General features: G+C 33.7%; 1 protein-coding gene across 2 annotated transcripts in view; it reads left to right on the top strand.

Annotated features, from left to right (window-relative positions):
• CYP20A1 (cytochrome P450 family 20 subfamily A member 1) overlaps positions 1–17,233 on the top strand; it is a 99,457-nt gene that overhangs the window by 36,977 nt on the left and 45,247 nt on the right. For both annotated transcript variants that reach the window (XR_005058751.2, XM_037009221.2), the window contains exons 5-9: positions 1,307–1,474; positions 6,912–6,990; positions 10,472–10,587; positions 11,399–11,453; positions 14,130–14,250. Coding sequence is in view for 1 of the 2 variants with exons in the window: in XM_037009221.2 (XP_036865116.1) it covers positions 1,307–1,474; positions 6,912–6,990; positions 10,472–10,587; positions 11,399–11,453; positions 14,130–14,250 (539 nt within the window). In the remaining variant the exon portion in view is untranslated. The remainder of the gene's footprint in view (positions 1–1,306; positions 1,475–6,911; positions 6,991–10,471; positions 10,588–11,398; positions 11,454–14,129; positions 14,251–17,233) is intronic.

Here is a 17,233-nt window from a genome sequence, read left to right as displayed (position 1 = left end):
CTTCTGTTTCTCCAAAAAAAAAGTATTATATTCAGTGACTTCAGTAGAGGTGGTAAGGACTTGATAATATGGGTGAATGCTGAACCACTGTGTTGTATATGTGAAACCATCATAAGATTGTATATCAGTGATACTTTAATTAAAAAAAAGGTGATTGAAGCATGATTTAGGGTAAGAATTAGAATAGAAGAGTGGTCAAACAATACTGAAATAAGATGGTAATTGTACATTATACTCTGAAACAGATTTTACAAATGATCATTTCTTATATTCTTCTTGTAACTATAATATCTTATTTACAAAAAATTCCAGAGTTATATTTTTTTCTTACCTTAACCTTATATATTCTGATTTTTATTTCTTTTGTCATTCTCAAATAAATTTGGATGTAAAACAACAACAAAAAAGAATGCTATATTCCATATACTCCACTTTAAGTAGGTTTAAACCTATGTAGTGCTAATCTTTTCATTTTGAATGTTTTGTTTTCATAAAACTTAATTTTAATCCTTTAAACTGTGACAAACTTTGATGGGAATTGATGTGGAAAAGGAGCTTAAATTTGAGTTCCTAACATGAAAAGGGCTTTAACATATTCCTTACAAAATCCTTCCCATTTTATGTAACATGGATGTAATATCCCTGTCACAGTAACCATTCAAGATAGGAGATGTCATCCCCCTTTAACTGTTGAGAGACCTGAACCTTGGAAAAGTTAAGCAAATTGCTCAAAGTTACATTACTTCTAAGGGATAGAGTCAGAAGTAAAGCCAAGTTTTTTCTGACTCCAAAGCTTTTGATCTTTTTACCTCACACTGTTTTTATTCTACAAGGGATTTAATAAATATGTGTTGAATGAAGAAATTACAAAAGAGACTTAGAGAGGTTTCTGTCACTGAAGCATGTCTAGGATGTTTACATATTCGTATATTTATTGTTTACTATTATCACAGGCACTCTGGGGTAGTAAATTTTTGCAATTTTTAATTAGATTCTGAGATTTTAGTCTCTTATTAATTTCCAATAGCTTTAAGGTTTTTCCAATCTTTGAACTTTTAATTTATATTTTGCTTTTATTGTTGTGGTTGTTCTGTTTTGTTTCTCAAATCAGCCCTTTGGCAGAATCTGAACCTCAGTCAGTGAGGATATAATTAAAGGTGGAGCCAGTGTTGGCCTGACCATTCAAGTGAACACTTTGAATATAGACTTGAACTGTCTTTCTATGAAATGAATCTAGTTGCTGATTTTTTTCTCTGATTTAACAAGAGGAAATAGTAAATCATTGTGGTTTTCTGTTCTCTTGCAGCTTTCAGAAGAATTATTGGATAAATGGCTCTCCTATCCAGAGTCCCAGCATGTACCTCTTTGCCAGCATATGCTTGGTTTTGCTATGAAGTCTGTTACACAGATGATAATGGGTAGTACATTTGAAGATGACCAGGAAGTCATTCATTTCCAGAAGAATCATGGCACAGTAAGACTAGGGATAAATTTAAAATTATTCTTTCATCAAATTGGATAGTTGAATAATGTAGACTTTGCCTCTTAAGAAGAAAGTTTAAATTCTGTAATATAGTACTTCCTTATTTTGGACTAAAAACAGCAATGCAAGCAAAGATAATTCTTTTAAAAAAAATTGAAGAATTACTCTTTTTAAGCAATTACATTTTGAAATTTAAAAAGCAGATGACTAAAGAAATTATCTTTGAAGCAAGTATAAAATAATACTAGAATTCTAGAATAAAGAGAAAATCTGTGTTTAATAGATAAGACTATGTCCCATATAGAAACAAGTTAAAGCCAATGGAGCATTAAAATACTATCAAAATAAATGTGATTTGAAGAAAGGCTAATTCCTTAGCCTTTTCTAGATTCACTTGGAATTTGTTTATTATTCTCTATTTTTATAAATCTTAGCAATTTATTTAACTGAAATCATGCTTAGGTCATTTATCTCATTTTGGGTCTCTGAGAAATTACTCATTCAAATTTATAAAAAGAGGTTAAATAATCAAGATAATGTGTTTGAGATAAAAGGCACTAGAAACTGTGGCTTAACACCCTATCACTGGTTAATGTTATGCTTTTTCCCATTAAAAATGGTTTTATTACTTGTGTTTAATGATTAAAAAATGTTTCTTATAAAACATTCACAAGTTTGGGAGCATAAAAATAAAAGTAGAAAAACCACTCTGAATTCTACCTCCTACAGTAGTAAATTGTATATGTGGGTGAAATAAATTGGTTAAGTAATCCCTCAGATGTCTTCATATTTTAATGAAAAATCAATTTTTACTTCAGTTGATGCCTAATTTTTTTCATGTTGATGAGACAGCATTTTTAATAAGAGACCTCCACTATTTCCATATTTTCTTCTAAGGTACTGAAACCTGTTCTGTATGTTTTTATGGTGTCATTTTCTTTCTCTTATTTTTTCTTAAGACTTCAGAGTAGAAATAATTTCGAATTGACGGAAAAGTTGCAATTTGTACAAGGAACTCTAATAGATCTGTCTACCCAGGTGCACCAGTGTTTACATTTTGCCCCATTTGCTTTTGTCATTCATCATCTATTTAACCATCCTTCCCCCCTAACCTGAACCATTTGAGAGTAAAGTGGACATTTTGCTTTTCTTCTCCCAAATACTTTAGTCTATGTTTCTTAAAAACAAGGATATTCTGTTATATGGTAACAACAGTTTTCAAACTTGGGAAATTAACACTCATACAATACTATTATCTAGAGCCCATATTCAAATATCCTTACTTTTAGTGGTCAAGCCTCTTTACTTTAGACCAGATCCTCAGCTTTTGTTTCTTAACCTTAATATTTTTTAAAAGTGGTAGGCCAATGACTTTATAAAATTCCTTTGTAAAATTATGATTTTCAGATCATAAACATGACTTAAAATCCTTCCTCAAATGATCTTTCAGTGTCTGAAACAACTGAAGGGGTTGCTGTGGTCCAGTCATGCCCCCAAGAATAATAACTCATTTGTGAATGCAAAACAGTGACAGCTACATCATGACTGCTGCTAAGCTTACAACAGTTGGGAAATGTCTTTGGTTGTAAGATGCATACTGATTTCACAGGGGTCAACCTCACTTTCAGTTACATACTGTGTTTCTGGACTGTTCCTCCAAAACATTGTCCCAATTATTTCCCACCAACATTAGAATGCTCTTCCCTTGTGTTTTTGCCACTTATAATAATTGGTCCTTCAAATACTTGCCTATCTAATAAGTAAAAAATGGTATTTCATGATTACAATTTATAATTCTTTTATTGTTTGTGAGGTTAAACATGGTTGAATATTTTTGTTGAACATTCGTGTTTCTTTTGTGGGATGCTTTCTCACGTCCTTTGCCCATATTTCAATGGATGTATTTCTTTTTCTTATTCATATGTAAGAGTTCTTTATTTTTATCTCAGTTTTGATTTGCTTTTACTTTTATTTATAGAATTTTTTTAAAAGACTTAATTTTTTAAAAGTAGTTTTAGGGTTACAATAGAATAGGAAGATACAGAGATTTTCCAAATATACCCTGCTTCAACATACGCATAAACCTCCCCCATTATCATTACTAACCAGAAATGTACATTTTTTTCCAAGGATAAATTTACATTGACACATCATAATCACCTAGTCCATAGTTTACCTAAAGTTTTACACTTGGTGTTTTATATTTTGGTAGGTTTGGACAAATGTATAAATCTCAGACAGAGTATTTTCACTGCCCTAAAAATCCTCTGTGCCCTGCCTATTCATCTCTCCCTCCCTTCTCACTCCCACTCTGGGCAACCACTGATCTTTTTATTATTTCCATAGTTTTGCCTTTTCCAGAATATCATATAATTGGAATCATATAGTATGTAACCTCAGATAAACTTCTTTCACTTAGTAATATGCATTTAAACTTCCTCCAAGTCTTATTATGGCTTGGTAGCTCATTTCTTTTAGCACTGACTAGTATTCCTTGTCTGGATGTACTAGTTTATCCATTCACCTACTAAAGGGCATCTTGGTTCCTTCCAGCATTTGGTAATTATAAATAAAGCTGTTGTAAATATCTGTGGGCAATTTTTGTGTAAACACATTTCCAGCTTCTTTTTGAGCTTTTGTCACTTTATTGTTAACCAGTGAATGTTACCAAAATTATAATTTAATTGTACTACACAAAATTATGCTAATGGTAAAACCTGTTGGAGATTACCATATACTCAATAATATATTTTGAAATTGCTTTATGAGCATGTGCTCTCAACTGCTAATAATTAAAGTTATAAGTTATGATTGGTTTAATCACTATGAAAACCCATATTGCAAATAGTTGTTCCTGTTTAGAAAAATTCACACAGCTTTAAAAATGGATTAAATCCATTTTAATCCCAATCTTCTATGGATTGTAAACAGCAAATATAACTGGTAATTTTTCAACACTGATATCAAACTGATGTAGCAATGGTAGTGCACATACAATTCAAAATGAAGAAAATGAATAAAACTCCCAATGGAAGTCCAAATTTCCACCTATTATGGCAACTGCTTCAATGCTTTGGAGAAGTGAATACTTCTCCAAGATAGTGGGGGTTCACCATCTATCCCTCTCACGTGCTGCCAATAGAAACATTCTCTTCCATAGTATTTTGAAGCATGTGCACAACCACCATACAACAGCCACTTCAAGGTTAACCAGTTACCTTTGTCCCACAAAGTCCAAAAAGTATATTAAATGCAACCTGTCCTCTTCATATGTCTGCCCAGATTAATCCTTTTAAAGTCAGCAAAATAAAAGCACAAGAGATACTTTCAGACACAACTTGAATCTACTGTGCATGAAAAATATTTAACAAACTGGCAATTTTAATAGGTAAATGTAAATTTGAGTGCATAATACCAAATGGAAAGTAGCTGAATCACTCAGAGAAAAAAAGACTTTATCTCCAAATCTAGATGCTTTCCAATAAAGAAAATATAAACAAATTTCCAGCTCCTTGGGGTAAATGTTACAGAATGCAATTGCTGGATTATTTGGTAAAAGTATGTTTAGTTTTGTAAGAAACTGTTTTTGAGTATTCTATAGATAGAGTCTAGCTCAGGAATTTTTTTCTAAGCTGTAATCATTGTACCAATAAGCCTATCAAGGGCAGTCTCCATTTCTGTTTCAGTGGTTTTGATCTCTAACATTTCATTTTGGTTTTTCCTTAGGATTTCCATCTCTCTGCTTACATTGCCTGTCTGTTCTTGCATGCTGTCTGCTTTATTCTTTACCTAAGGATCCTTTAGAGCCCTTTGCATATTAATCATAGGTGTTCTAAATTCCTGGTCTGATCATTCCAGCATCCCTGCAATATCTGGTTCTGATCCTTGCTCTGTTTCTTGAAATTATGTTTTTTCCCTTTTGGTATATCTTGTAATTTGTTTTCTTGATAGCTGGACATGATGTACTAGGTAAAATAAACTGGTATAAATAGGCCTTTGGGAAGGTAATGGTGAGATGTGGGGAAAGGGAATCATTCCATAGTCTTACGATTAGGTCTCAGTCTTAGGGAGCCTGTACCTCTAGACTGTGAACTTTAAAAGTGTTACTCATTTTTTTCCTACCCCCTAAATTAGGACAGGATTGCTTGAATGGACTGCAGTTTGGTATTTCCCTTCTCCCACGTGGAAGGATAGACCTGACTGCAGTTGGAGTATTTCCCTCCGTAGGTCAGTTAGGATCTGATAATACTCTAGTAGGTTAGGCTCTGACTAACAAGTCTCCTCTGAGGACAGGCCTTGTTAAGACAGGGTGCCCTAGCTTATTTCAGATTGGTTCCTTTTCCCTTCCCACAGCTGGAAGCCCAAGGGGATTTTTCTCTGATATTTACTGTGGGAAACTGGTTGAGCTCCTGGAGGTAAATCTCACAATTTTAGGGGGACCTCATATGACCGGATCCCCTGGAGTATTAAACTCAGGGTTGTGTATACTGAACCTCCAGCAGTTTGTCAATTACATTTCAGGTTTTCCCACCCTAGCACTGGTTCCTCAGGTGGTTTCCACTTGTGGGTCTATTTCAGTAAGACGTGACCCCTTGTTGTCTGCTGTCTCTCCAGTCTTGGGGGCCTCAGTTTGCCCTGGGTCCCTCTGTCCTAGGAATCCAAGAAGAGCTGTTGATTTTTTAGTCTATTCAGCTTTTTGTTATTGGGATGGAGTAGCTAAATAAATTCTACTTTTTCATTATAAATTTTTGTCCTGGGCTCTGTGTTATGCTTAGAAACTCCTTTCTCACTTTAAGAATAGTCCTAATATTAACATTTACTATACATTTTTACTTTTAATAGTTTGATTTTTTATATTTAAATAATCTGAAAGGTAAATCTTTGTAAAGTAAGAGTTGTAAACTCTTTATTAATAATTTATCAAAATATCTACCATTGTGTTCTTCCCCAAGTTCTTTTAGAACTCTTGAATTATAAACAAGTTAAAGTGTTTTCAGGGGTAGATTACCCAATTTTGAAATAACTGCAAGCCTATTCTGTTGTTAACTATCTCCAGACCTTAGATTAAGTTTTAACTTCTTTCTGGATCTTAGCAAATGCTTATCAGTATCTCTGGTGAGTAAAAATTTGGAATTCCCTATGAATTTTATTTATCACTGATGGCCTTTTCTTTCCTGTTCCTACTTGTTTTAGAAAAGGAAGTTTTGATTTCCCAATTATAACTACTCTGAAAGTACCTTGACTGAAATTATTAAAATACATTTGTGCCCTATCCACACTATGATGTAAATGATTATTCAGCCCACTTAAAAAGGAGAGCTTAATCAGATCTGTGGTGAGACAGGAGTCCCTCAATTATTAGCTTACATTGCTTGGTATTATTTAGAAAATCTGCTTATTAGAAATAGGTATGTTTTCCTATTTTCAGGTTTGGTCTGAGATTGGAAAAGGCTTTCTAGATGGATCACTTGATAAAAGTACAACTAGGAAAAAACAATATGAAAATGGTAAGTTTTGCTACTCTTGATTTTTAGTTAGGACAAAAGGACCTATGCCCCAACTTTAATAGTGTTATCTCTGAATCTTGACACTAGGTCATGTATATTTTCTCTTTATGTTTTTTTCTTACATTTCCTATTATGAAAGTTTTTCTTAAACAACAGAGAGGGAAAAGCAATGAATTAGTAAATGAAACTCTAGCACTCACTGCAGCATGCGGGTGCTGTGGAGTTGGCATAGCCTATAGGATTAATGGAAAATGTATGGTTACAATCCTGGGAAAGCAATTTGACAGTACATATTAAGAGTCATAAATAATGGACCAAATTATCTAAAAGAAGAAAATATTCGTGAATATTTTTTCTAGTGCTATTTCTGCAAGTAGAAAACCAGAAACAATCTAAATGCCCAACAATACAGGATTTACTAAGGAAATACCATCAACATGATTAAATACCATGTAGATATTTGTAAAAACTGTAGCAATATGAAAATTCTTGCCATTGTAACATTAAGTAAAAATATTGTCAAAATTATTTTGCATTGGTTACAACTTTATATAATTATACAGAAAAATACGATTTTAGTTCAAGATGGCTCCCCAAAATTATTCTCCCTTTTTTGTTGTTGTTCTATATTTGTCTGTAATTTAATGATTGTAATGTTTTAATACCTTTATTCTGAGCTGCTTCAGTTCCTTTTTTGGAAGTCCAGGGCAAATTAAAATACATAGGCTGAATTGGAATAATGGATTGTTTTCCATATATAATGATATTGGTTCTCAGGATTCTCTTCTTTTATTCTTTCAGCAAGTATTTAAGGACTATATATGATAGGAGGTTAAAATGTATATGTATATGTATGTATAGGAAACAAAAATTCCTGTCCTTGTGGGAATTACCATTCTAGTGAGTCTCTTAATATTCAACATATGTCCAGAAAAGTCAGTTTATTTGACAGATTGTCTGCTGCCTGGTTTTCATTACCATTCTCATTATCTTGGTAGATGCATTTGGATTAATACCCCTTAATAAAAAACATATTTATATTCTTTGATTCTAAGTAAAAGCAATTTGCCTCTATCATGATGTGTTCCTTGGGCTGTAACATGAGTAGAGATTAAATTTGAGATTTTATTGAAAATGGTTATATTTTGGTATTTATATGAGTGGGATCCCATGACTGGATCAGTGCTTCCTTTGTTTGAGTAATTCTCAACCTCATCTGCCCATTAGAATCACTTTGGGAACTTAAAACAAAAAAACTAGACCAATTTATTCAGAATGTGGGATAGATGCCCTAGGCATCAGGTATTTTATAAAAGCTCTCCATTATTATTTTGATGGACTTGTCGGGTTGAGAATGTACAGCAGTAGTTCCCAAACTTTGCTACACATTGAATCTTCTAAAAAATATCAAAGCCTGGCTGCCACCGCTAAACATTTGGATTCAATTGATATGAAGTGTGACTTGTACTTTATGATTTTTTTTAAGCTTCCTAGATAATTCTAATATGTAGCAATGTTTGGAGACCAATGAACTGCAGTGTTAGTTTCTCATTTTAATCGCTAATGTGTCATCATATTCATTCAATTCCATAGATACTTAGTGAAGATCTATAATGTCTTCATGTTTTTGGTGCTATGGAGATGTTAGTGAACAAAACAAATTCCTTTCCTTCTGGCGCCACATTCCAGTGGGAAGAGGCAGGTGATAATCTATATAAGTGAACTGAGTATGTATTAAAAGATGAAAAGTGCTATGGAGAAAATTAAATCAGTAAGGGGATATAGAGTGCTAGGGGTAGGGTAGGTTGTGGTTTTAAATACATTTATTAGGAAAGGTCTCAACAAGATTAGGTGACTTTTGAGCAAACACTTGTAAGAGATAAGGAAACCAGTCAGTGCAGATAATGAGGGTAATCCACATTCCGAGGGAAAAATATTCCATGTGGAGGAAGAGTTCTTGAGGTAGGATTTTTCCTGGTGTGCTTAAAGTATAACAGGGAGCTGTATGGTTGGAGGGCAGTGAATCAGAAGAGCACTAGGAGATGAAGCTAGAACGTCTTGGGGATGGGACAGATGTTGTCTGGCTTGTAGATCATTGTATATGGCTAAGTTATTACTATGAGATAGGAAATAGAGTTATGATCTGAGTCATGTTTTTAAAGGATCACTCTGGATGCTATGATTGATTATAGGAGCCCAGAGCAGAAGCAGGGAGACTAATTAGGGGGCTATTGCAATGAGTCAGGCAAGAGAAACAATGTGGCTTGGACTAGGTGGCAAGCAGCAGAAAATAAAGAATGAAAAAAGAAAAGGAAGGGAGAATGATTCTGTTATTTGAAGATAGAACTACCAACCTTGTCTGACAGATTAGATGTGGAGTGTAAGAGAGGAGACGCCAAGATTTTAGGCCTGAGTAATTGGAAAATGAAGTTACTAGGAAATAAGATGGGGCAGACTGTAGGAAGATCAAGTTATGGGAGGAGATATCAAGAGTTTAGTTTTGGCTATGCGATGCTTCAGATACCCAACTGGAAATGTTGAGTTGGTTGTTAGACATTGGAGTCTGGCATTCAGGGGAAAGAGGTCCCAACTAGAAATATAAATCTGGAAGTGTTTAGTGCATAGACTGTATTTAAAGCCTTGAGACTGGTGACCACCAAGGTAATTTATGTAAATAGAAAAAGAGAAGATGTCCAAAAACTGAGCCCTTACCTTGCACATTCCATTATTAAGAAGTTTGAAAGATGAGAGTAATCAACAGTGGAGGTAGGATTTTTCCTGGTGTGCTTAAAGTATAACAGGGAGCTCTATGGTTGGAGGGAAGTGAATCAGAAGAGCACTAGATGAAGCTACAAAATGAGCAATCAGTAAGAGGGAAGAAATTGTGGTGGCTGGGAGCCAAATGAAAAGTTTCCTGAAGACTAAGTGATCAACATTATCAAATGCTATGGTAGTTCAATTAACATGGGGACTGAGAAATGGTCTCTGGACAATTTTATTGACTACTGGATATCAGTTATCCTATATCTTTTAGGTTTCAGAAACTTACTTTTCTAATCATTTCACATCTGCTTCTGTCCCTAAATGAATGATGTCTAATTTGGGAGAAAAATGAAATTAAGAGGACAGAATTTAGAAAAAGGTGGATAATATCAGGGGATAGCTGTATGTGTGTGAGACCTTTAAGTTGCTGGTATTGTTCTGTTTATTAACATAGATGACAATATTATGGGTGTTTGCTTTATTGTTATTCCTTAAATGGTGTATAAATGTTCTATGCACTTTTTTGTATGTATGTTAAATTTAGCAAAAAGGAGAGAAAGCAGATGAGTTTAAACATAAATTAGCTTTTTTAAAATTGTTGGTTACTCTTTTAACTTTGAAAGTCTTATTCTGCACATAGTAACATTGTACAGAAATATAAGAAAATGTTCAGTCTTCACAAATGCTTATATTCTAAAATCTTTTTTTCTTCTCTAAGCCCTTATGCAAATGGAAAATACTTTAAAGAAAATCATAAAAGAACGAAAAGGAAGGGGCTTCAGTCAACATATTTTCATTGACTCCTTAGTACAGGGGAACCTTAATGAACAACAGGTGATGTAATTGTTAAATGTTTATCAAATAAAAGATGTACATGTACAAAGTGTGCTTTTCATTCACTTCCAGATGCCCTCCTAGAATTCATTGACTTCTTCTTCTCTTTTATTGCACATCATCCATAAATAGTACAAATATTTAGTCTCTTGTTATTTAGCTCTTTGAAGCAGCTATATATTATTTAATATTTGGATAAGCAAATATTAAACCCAAAATCTCTGATCATAAAAGAGGAGGGTTTGTGTAAGCTTTTAACAACTAAGCCACTCTGCCTGCATGACCAGGTATGGCAGCTTGGCTTGCTCCCAGTGTTACCCCAGTACACCTATGTGCTCGTGGTGTCAGGTGAAGGATCAGAGTGGAGCCATGACTGCCACACCTGTTCATGATAGGAGTCTTTTGTCCCCTCTATTCATGCAAGTCCTCATAGTCAAAAATGGTTTCTGGGTTTGTGTGGGTGCAAGAATTGAATCAGACGACAAGAACAGAGGCAGGTTCTTTTACACTGTTGTTGAGGCCTTGTTGCTGCACCAGACCCAGTCAATAATACAGAACTGTGCCGGTTTATTTACAGAAATGTATCATGAGCCAGTAATATTACTGATACATGTTTCCTGCATCAAAAATACAATGCAATATTTAGGTTGTTTTTTACATTATGTAGACTTTTTTTTTAAATGAAAACATAAAGAAATAATATACTTTTTCCCTTTCCTTGGCCCTAATTCTATAATCTGTGTTTTTTTAGTAGGGCCTCATATAGTTCACCTTATGTATCATACTTCCTAAACTTAGTTTTATTTCCTAGATCCTAGAAGACAGTGTGATATTTTCTCTGGCCAGTTGCATAATAACTGCAAAATGTAAGTATAAATTCATTTCTTTTTGAGATAGATTATAAAATATGCAAGGGCAAAGCTATTTTAAGATAAAAGAAATAATGATTTTAAGACCTGTGTAATTTTCCTTCTCTGTTATGTTTTATTCTTGTTTGAAAGGCTTGATTCATACAGATACTTTTTTTTTTAAACCCCAGGTGCTCTATGCCACCTCTGAACATTGCCGTAAATTTCTTGACAGAGTATATGGATTGTGAATTCTAGTTAGTGCCTTTAAAATGAACTGCTATTGACACCTTTACTACCAGAGCAGTGAGCTTTTCAGTTTCCTGCTGTGGCTTTTCACTTTGACTCCAATCCAATTTTTATTATTAAGGTCTACCAACAGAATATATAGGCCACAGAAATAATGATTTAAAAGAACTCTCTTGCTGAAATTGAGGATGATTTTTATTTAAAATTCTGAAATGTGTGATATGTTTCTAGGTTTCCTTAATGGATTTTAGTTTAACAGAGATTCATTCGTACAGTAGTCATAAAAATGTGTGTATATACATAACAGTATACTAACACAAAATACTGAAGGCTGATTTAAAACAGTTTAAAAATCTAAAAAAATTTATGTTCACTTGAAAGATTTCATTTACAACTCTTTCTGTTTAAGGAAATTTTCTTAAAGGTGATGAGTACAAATGTTAACTTCCTATAAATTTTTCTTCTCTGTAAAATATTTGACATTTGGTGATGCATATTATAGATTAAATGGAATTTAGGTGAGTGTCAAATGTAATGTATTAATAACCCTTCTTAAAAAACCTTTTAAAAATTAATTACATTAAAATATATCTTTGCTAAAGACCTTTACAGATCGAAATCAGTTGTGCTCCATATACCACAAAAAGTGACCATTTTCAAAGTTGAGTTAATATTTTAATCTTCTTTGCAGTTTTTCAGGGGAATTTCAGAGTACTGCTATTTCTTTGCATGTGGGTTGTTTACTTTTTAAGTACTTCTGAAGTTTTTGAGAGTCAAGATAGGAAGGAAACCTTAATTAAAGTCCTTCCTCTGCCACTTACTAGCCTTGAGCAAGATACTTACCTCTACATTTTCTCTTTTTCTAAAATAAGGGTTTAAGTCTAGATTACATCCAAGCTCTCTTTCAACTATAAAATTGTGTCTTGGTTCAATATTGTAACTAAAGAATGTTCAGTTGCTTAAAATCACGTTTTTAACTATCCCTAGTCATACTTTTTAATAGAGTTCCATAAAACATCCAATGTTTGAGATTATTAAGTACATACAGTTATATTAATTTTAAGTGATAATATAGTCAAACAAGGTATATGAGTGCCTACTGTATGCAAATCCTTGTGCTACATCTTTCAATATTGTATATTACTGTAAATTATAAAATAAGTGTACATAAAAGTATTGTTCACTGTACAAGTTTTCACATCTCTTGTACAGTTCACTCCAAAGCCATAATAAAGAAGTATATGTAGGAAAATGTTAAGGACAGGCAGTTACTTATGTGCCTTTAATGAGCTCTGGATGTAAGTAAATTATCAAAATAATTGGTACCAGGTAGCTACTTATTTGCTTGACAATAATATTTAATGCAGAAAGTGAGTTATGTCTTTTCCAGGTATAGGTACTGGGTAACATGTGAATTAAGCACACATTAAAAGAATATTGACTTTGAGGTAAACTTAAGTTGGCCCTTAAATCAGGAGAGATGATTAATACGTAGAAGTAGAAACTACTAAGAGCATTTTAAAAAGTACTTATCATGGAAAAAGTAGAGCTATAGATGGATCATCTTAAACATAATCTAGGAAAAGAGGTAATATGTACTTGGATGGTTCCATTCTTTGAATAGTTGTAATCTCAGTGGATTCTAAAGGGAAATATAACTAACTACTCTGTTTCCTCTGGTTTATATTCATCTTGTAATTTTCTTCCTTTTTCGTTTCCTCAGTGAGTATTATCCATAAACCATTTTAAGCAAAAGTAAGCCATAAGCTTAGTAATCTTCAAATTTTGGGGTTCATCAAAATAATTGTGGTATTTGTTATTTGATCATATGATGCCTGGACCCCATCTTAAACCTGCTGAATCAGAATCTGTGAATGTGGAGTTGCACCATCAGCCAACTCACAGTTGATTTTTTTAGAGCCACTGTCCTAAGCAATTACCAAGTCCTAAGTTCTTAGGCCACTGTTTCCGCCATTTCAAGTTAAAATTTAGAATATTGATTTTTAGGTAAATCTGCTACTTTGATTTGTATAAATTATTTCATTAGGACTCCTGAGAGAACTTATAAATCAATTTTTTGATTTTACAATGTTGAATGAACTAGACAATTCATCATAGTTATCAACGTTCAACGTTCCCTCAGATGTGAAGTTTATTATCATTACTATTTTTACCTAAGATAAAATACATTAAGTGGCTTCAGTTACTTGCCAGTTTTAAGAGAGAAATCTTCCAGACTACACATTCCAGAACATTGGGAGTGTTCTATAAATATTCATGTTCTGTCCAATGAGGTACAAATCCTGTTCTTTTATATTTGGTAGCATATTTGTCTTCTGTATCAGAGAAAACAGGAAAATGCCAAGAAAAGTAAGTTTTTTCTTACTCTACACCCAAACTGCGAGTTAGCTGTTTTCATTGTTATCAATATTAATTTTCATTTAGTGTGCACCTGGGCAATCTGTTTTTTAACCACTTCTGAAGACATTCAGAATAAACTATATGAAGAGATAGACCGGGTTTTTGGGAAGGGTCCTGTTAATCCAGAGAAAATTGAGCAACTCAGGTAAGGACACAATGAAAGGAAGAGATCATTCAAAGGTAAATTTGAACTGGTTTAATTATAATTTAAAGCTAATGCTAATATCTAGGAAAGCTATATATATTTTAATAGGAATTAAAATATTTAATTCAGATTTTAATGGATAATTTAATTTGTTTTTTAAAATCAAAAGGTACTTCTGGGAAACCTTTACATTAGCCTTATCAAATATTCTCAGTGTTGTCAAGTAAGTGGAACACTCATAATGTGTTGATAGAAATGCAAAATTGTATAGTACTGTTGGAAAACAGTGTGGCAGGATCTTGTAAAGTTAAACATACACTTACCATATGACACAGCAGTTGTAGGCATTTACCTAAAAGAAATGAAGACATGTGTCCAGAGACCTGAATACAAAAGTTCATAGCATTATTATTCATAATATAGCAAAAGACTGGAAGCAAAGCAAATGTTCATCAACTGGTGAATAAATGTTTTATCTCCACAATGGAATATTTTTCTAAGGAATAAAAAATAACAGTATCAATGCAACATGGATAAATGCCATTGTGCTAAGTGAAAGAAGTCAAACACAAAGACTGCCTACAACATGAATTCATTTAGTTGAAATTCTAGAAAAGGCAAAACTATTGTGGGAAAGCAGATCACTAGTTGTCTGCAGCCAGGAATGGGGAGGGGATCCACTACAAAGGGACAAGAGAAAAGTTTTCAGGGGCATGAGAAAAGCTTGTGATTGTGGTTACACAATTGTAAACAGTACAAAAGTTCATCAAATTGTACAGATAAAATAGATGAATTTTTACATATGTAAGTAATGCCTTAATTTAAGAGATTTTAAAAAGTAGCAGCTGTGACTGTCTAGTGGGCTGGAAGTCCAAGACTGGGTAGCAAGCAGCCCTGCCTTGGAGCATCTTTCAACTTCAGGAAAGAAGATAGGGATATAGCCTTTGGAAAGAACTTGAAGCCATGGGCTTGGCAGGGAAACTTCTGTTACAGATTCTTAAAAATGTCTTAATTTTTACATTGAATGTAAGTATTTAAAATTTTGAAAGTAATAACATACTTGTCTTTTGAAACTTTAATAATAAAGAAGAGTATGAAATAGAAAGCAAAGGTCCTTTATAAATATACCAAGAGGTAACAGTTGTTATCTGTCTTTATTTTTTCAGGTTTTTTCTATGCATATATTCATGTATTTGAAACAAAAAAATTAAAAACATTAAAAAATACAAAATATAACCCTTTGTGAATTCCATTTTTTCCTCTAAATATTTTGTGGATAGTATTATTTTTTTCTCTTTTGGTATCATTAATATACACTTACATAAACCATGTTGTAGCTACTAGATTCCCCCCATTATCAAGTCCCCACCATATACCCATTACAGTCACTGTCTGTCAAATCACTACTTATCTTCTCTGTGCTATACTGCCTTCCCCATTCCCCCCCTGCCCCACATTATTTGTGCTAATCATAATGCCCCTTTTTCCCCTTATCCCTCCCTTCCCACCCATCCTCCCCAGTCCCTTTCCCTTTGGCAACTATTAGTCCATTATTGGATTCTGTGAATCTGCTGCTGTTTTCTTCCTTCAGTTTTTTTTTTTTAGTGTTATTTATTTATTTATTTATTTATTGACTTTTTTTTATTAAGGTATGATGGATATACACTCTATGAAGGTTTCACATGAAAAACAATGTGGTTACTACATTTATCCATATTATGAAGACCCCACCTATATCCCAATGCAGTCTACTGTCCATCAGTGTAGTAAGAAGCCACAGATCCACTATGTGCCTTCTCTGTGCTACACTGTTCTCCACATGATCTCCCACACCATGTGAGCTAAATGTAATACCCCTCAATCCCCTTCTCCCTCCCTCTCCATCTGCCCTCCCACACCCCTCCTTTTTGGTAACCAATAGTTCCTTGGAGTCTCTGAGTCTGCTGCTCTTTTGTTCCTTCAGTTTTGCTTCATTGTTATACTCCACAAATGAGGGAAATCATTTGGCATTTGTCTTTTTCTGCCTGGCTTATTTCACTGAGCATAATGTCCTCCAGCTCCATTCATGTGGTTGCAAATGGTAGAATCTGTTTCTTAATGCTGAAGAGTATTCCACTGTGTATATGTACCACATTTTCTTTATCCATTCATCTACAGATGGACACTTAGGTTGCTTCCATATCTTGGCTATTGTAAAAAGTGTGGTGATAAACATAGGGGTGCATATGTCTTTTTGAATCTGAAAAGTTGTATTCTTTGGGTAAATTTCAAGGAGTGGGATTCTGAGGTCAAGTGGTATTTCTAATTTTAGTTTTTTGAGGACCCTCCATGTTGCTTTCTACAATGGTTGAACTAGCTTACATTTCCACCAGCAGTGTAGGAGGGTTCCACATCCTCACCAACATTTGTTTGTCTTTTGGATGGTGGCCACCCTACCTGGTGTGAGTTGATATTTCAGTGTTGTTTTAATTTGCATTTCTCCGATGATTAACGTTGTGGAGCATCTTTTTCATGTGCTTGTTGGTCATCTGAATTTCTTCATTGGAGAAGTGTCTGTTCAGATCCTTTGCCCATTTTATAATTGGGTTATTTGCTTTTTGTTTGTTGAGGTGCGTGAGCTCTTTGTATATTGTGGATGTCAACCCTTATTGGATATGTCATTTATAAATACATTCTCCCATACCGTGGGATGCCTTTTTGTTTTGCTGATGGTGTCCTTTGCTGTACAGAAGCTTTTTAGTTTGATAAAGTCCCACTTGTTCATTTTTGCTTTTGTTTCCCTTGCTTGGGGAGATATGTTCATGAAGAAGTTGCTCATGTTTATATTCAAGAGTTTTGCCTATATTATCTTCTAAGAGTTTTATGGTTTCATGACTTACATTCAGGTCTTTGATCCATTTCAAGTTTACTTTTTTATTTTTTATTTATTTTATTTTTTAATTTTATTATCTGGGTATCCAAGCTAGGCCTTGATCTTCTGCAT

Source organism: Manis javanica, chromosome 12 (assembly GCF_040802235.1).
Source record: "Manis javanica isolate MJ-LG chromosome 12, MJ_LKY, whole genome shotgun sequence".
Taxonomy (NCBI): domain Eukaryota; kingdom Metazoa; phylum Chordata; class Mammalia; order Pholidota; family Manidae; genus Manis; species Manis javanica.
This window is presented reverse-complemented; position numbering and strand designations above follow the sequence as displayed.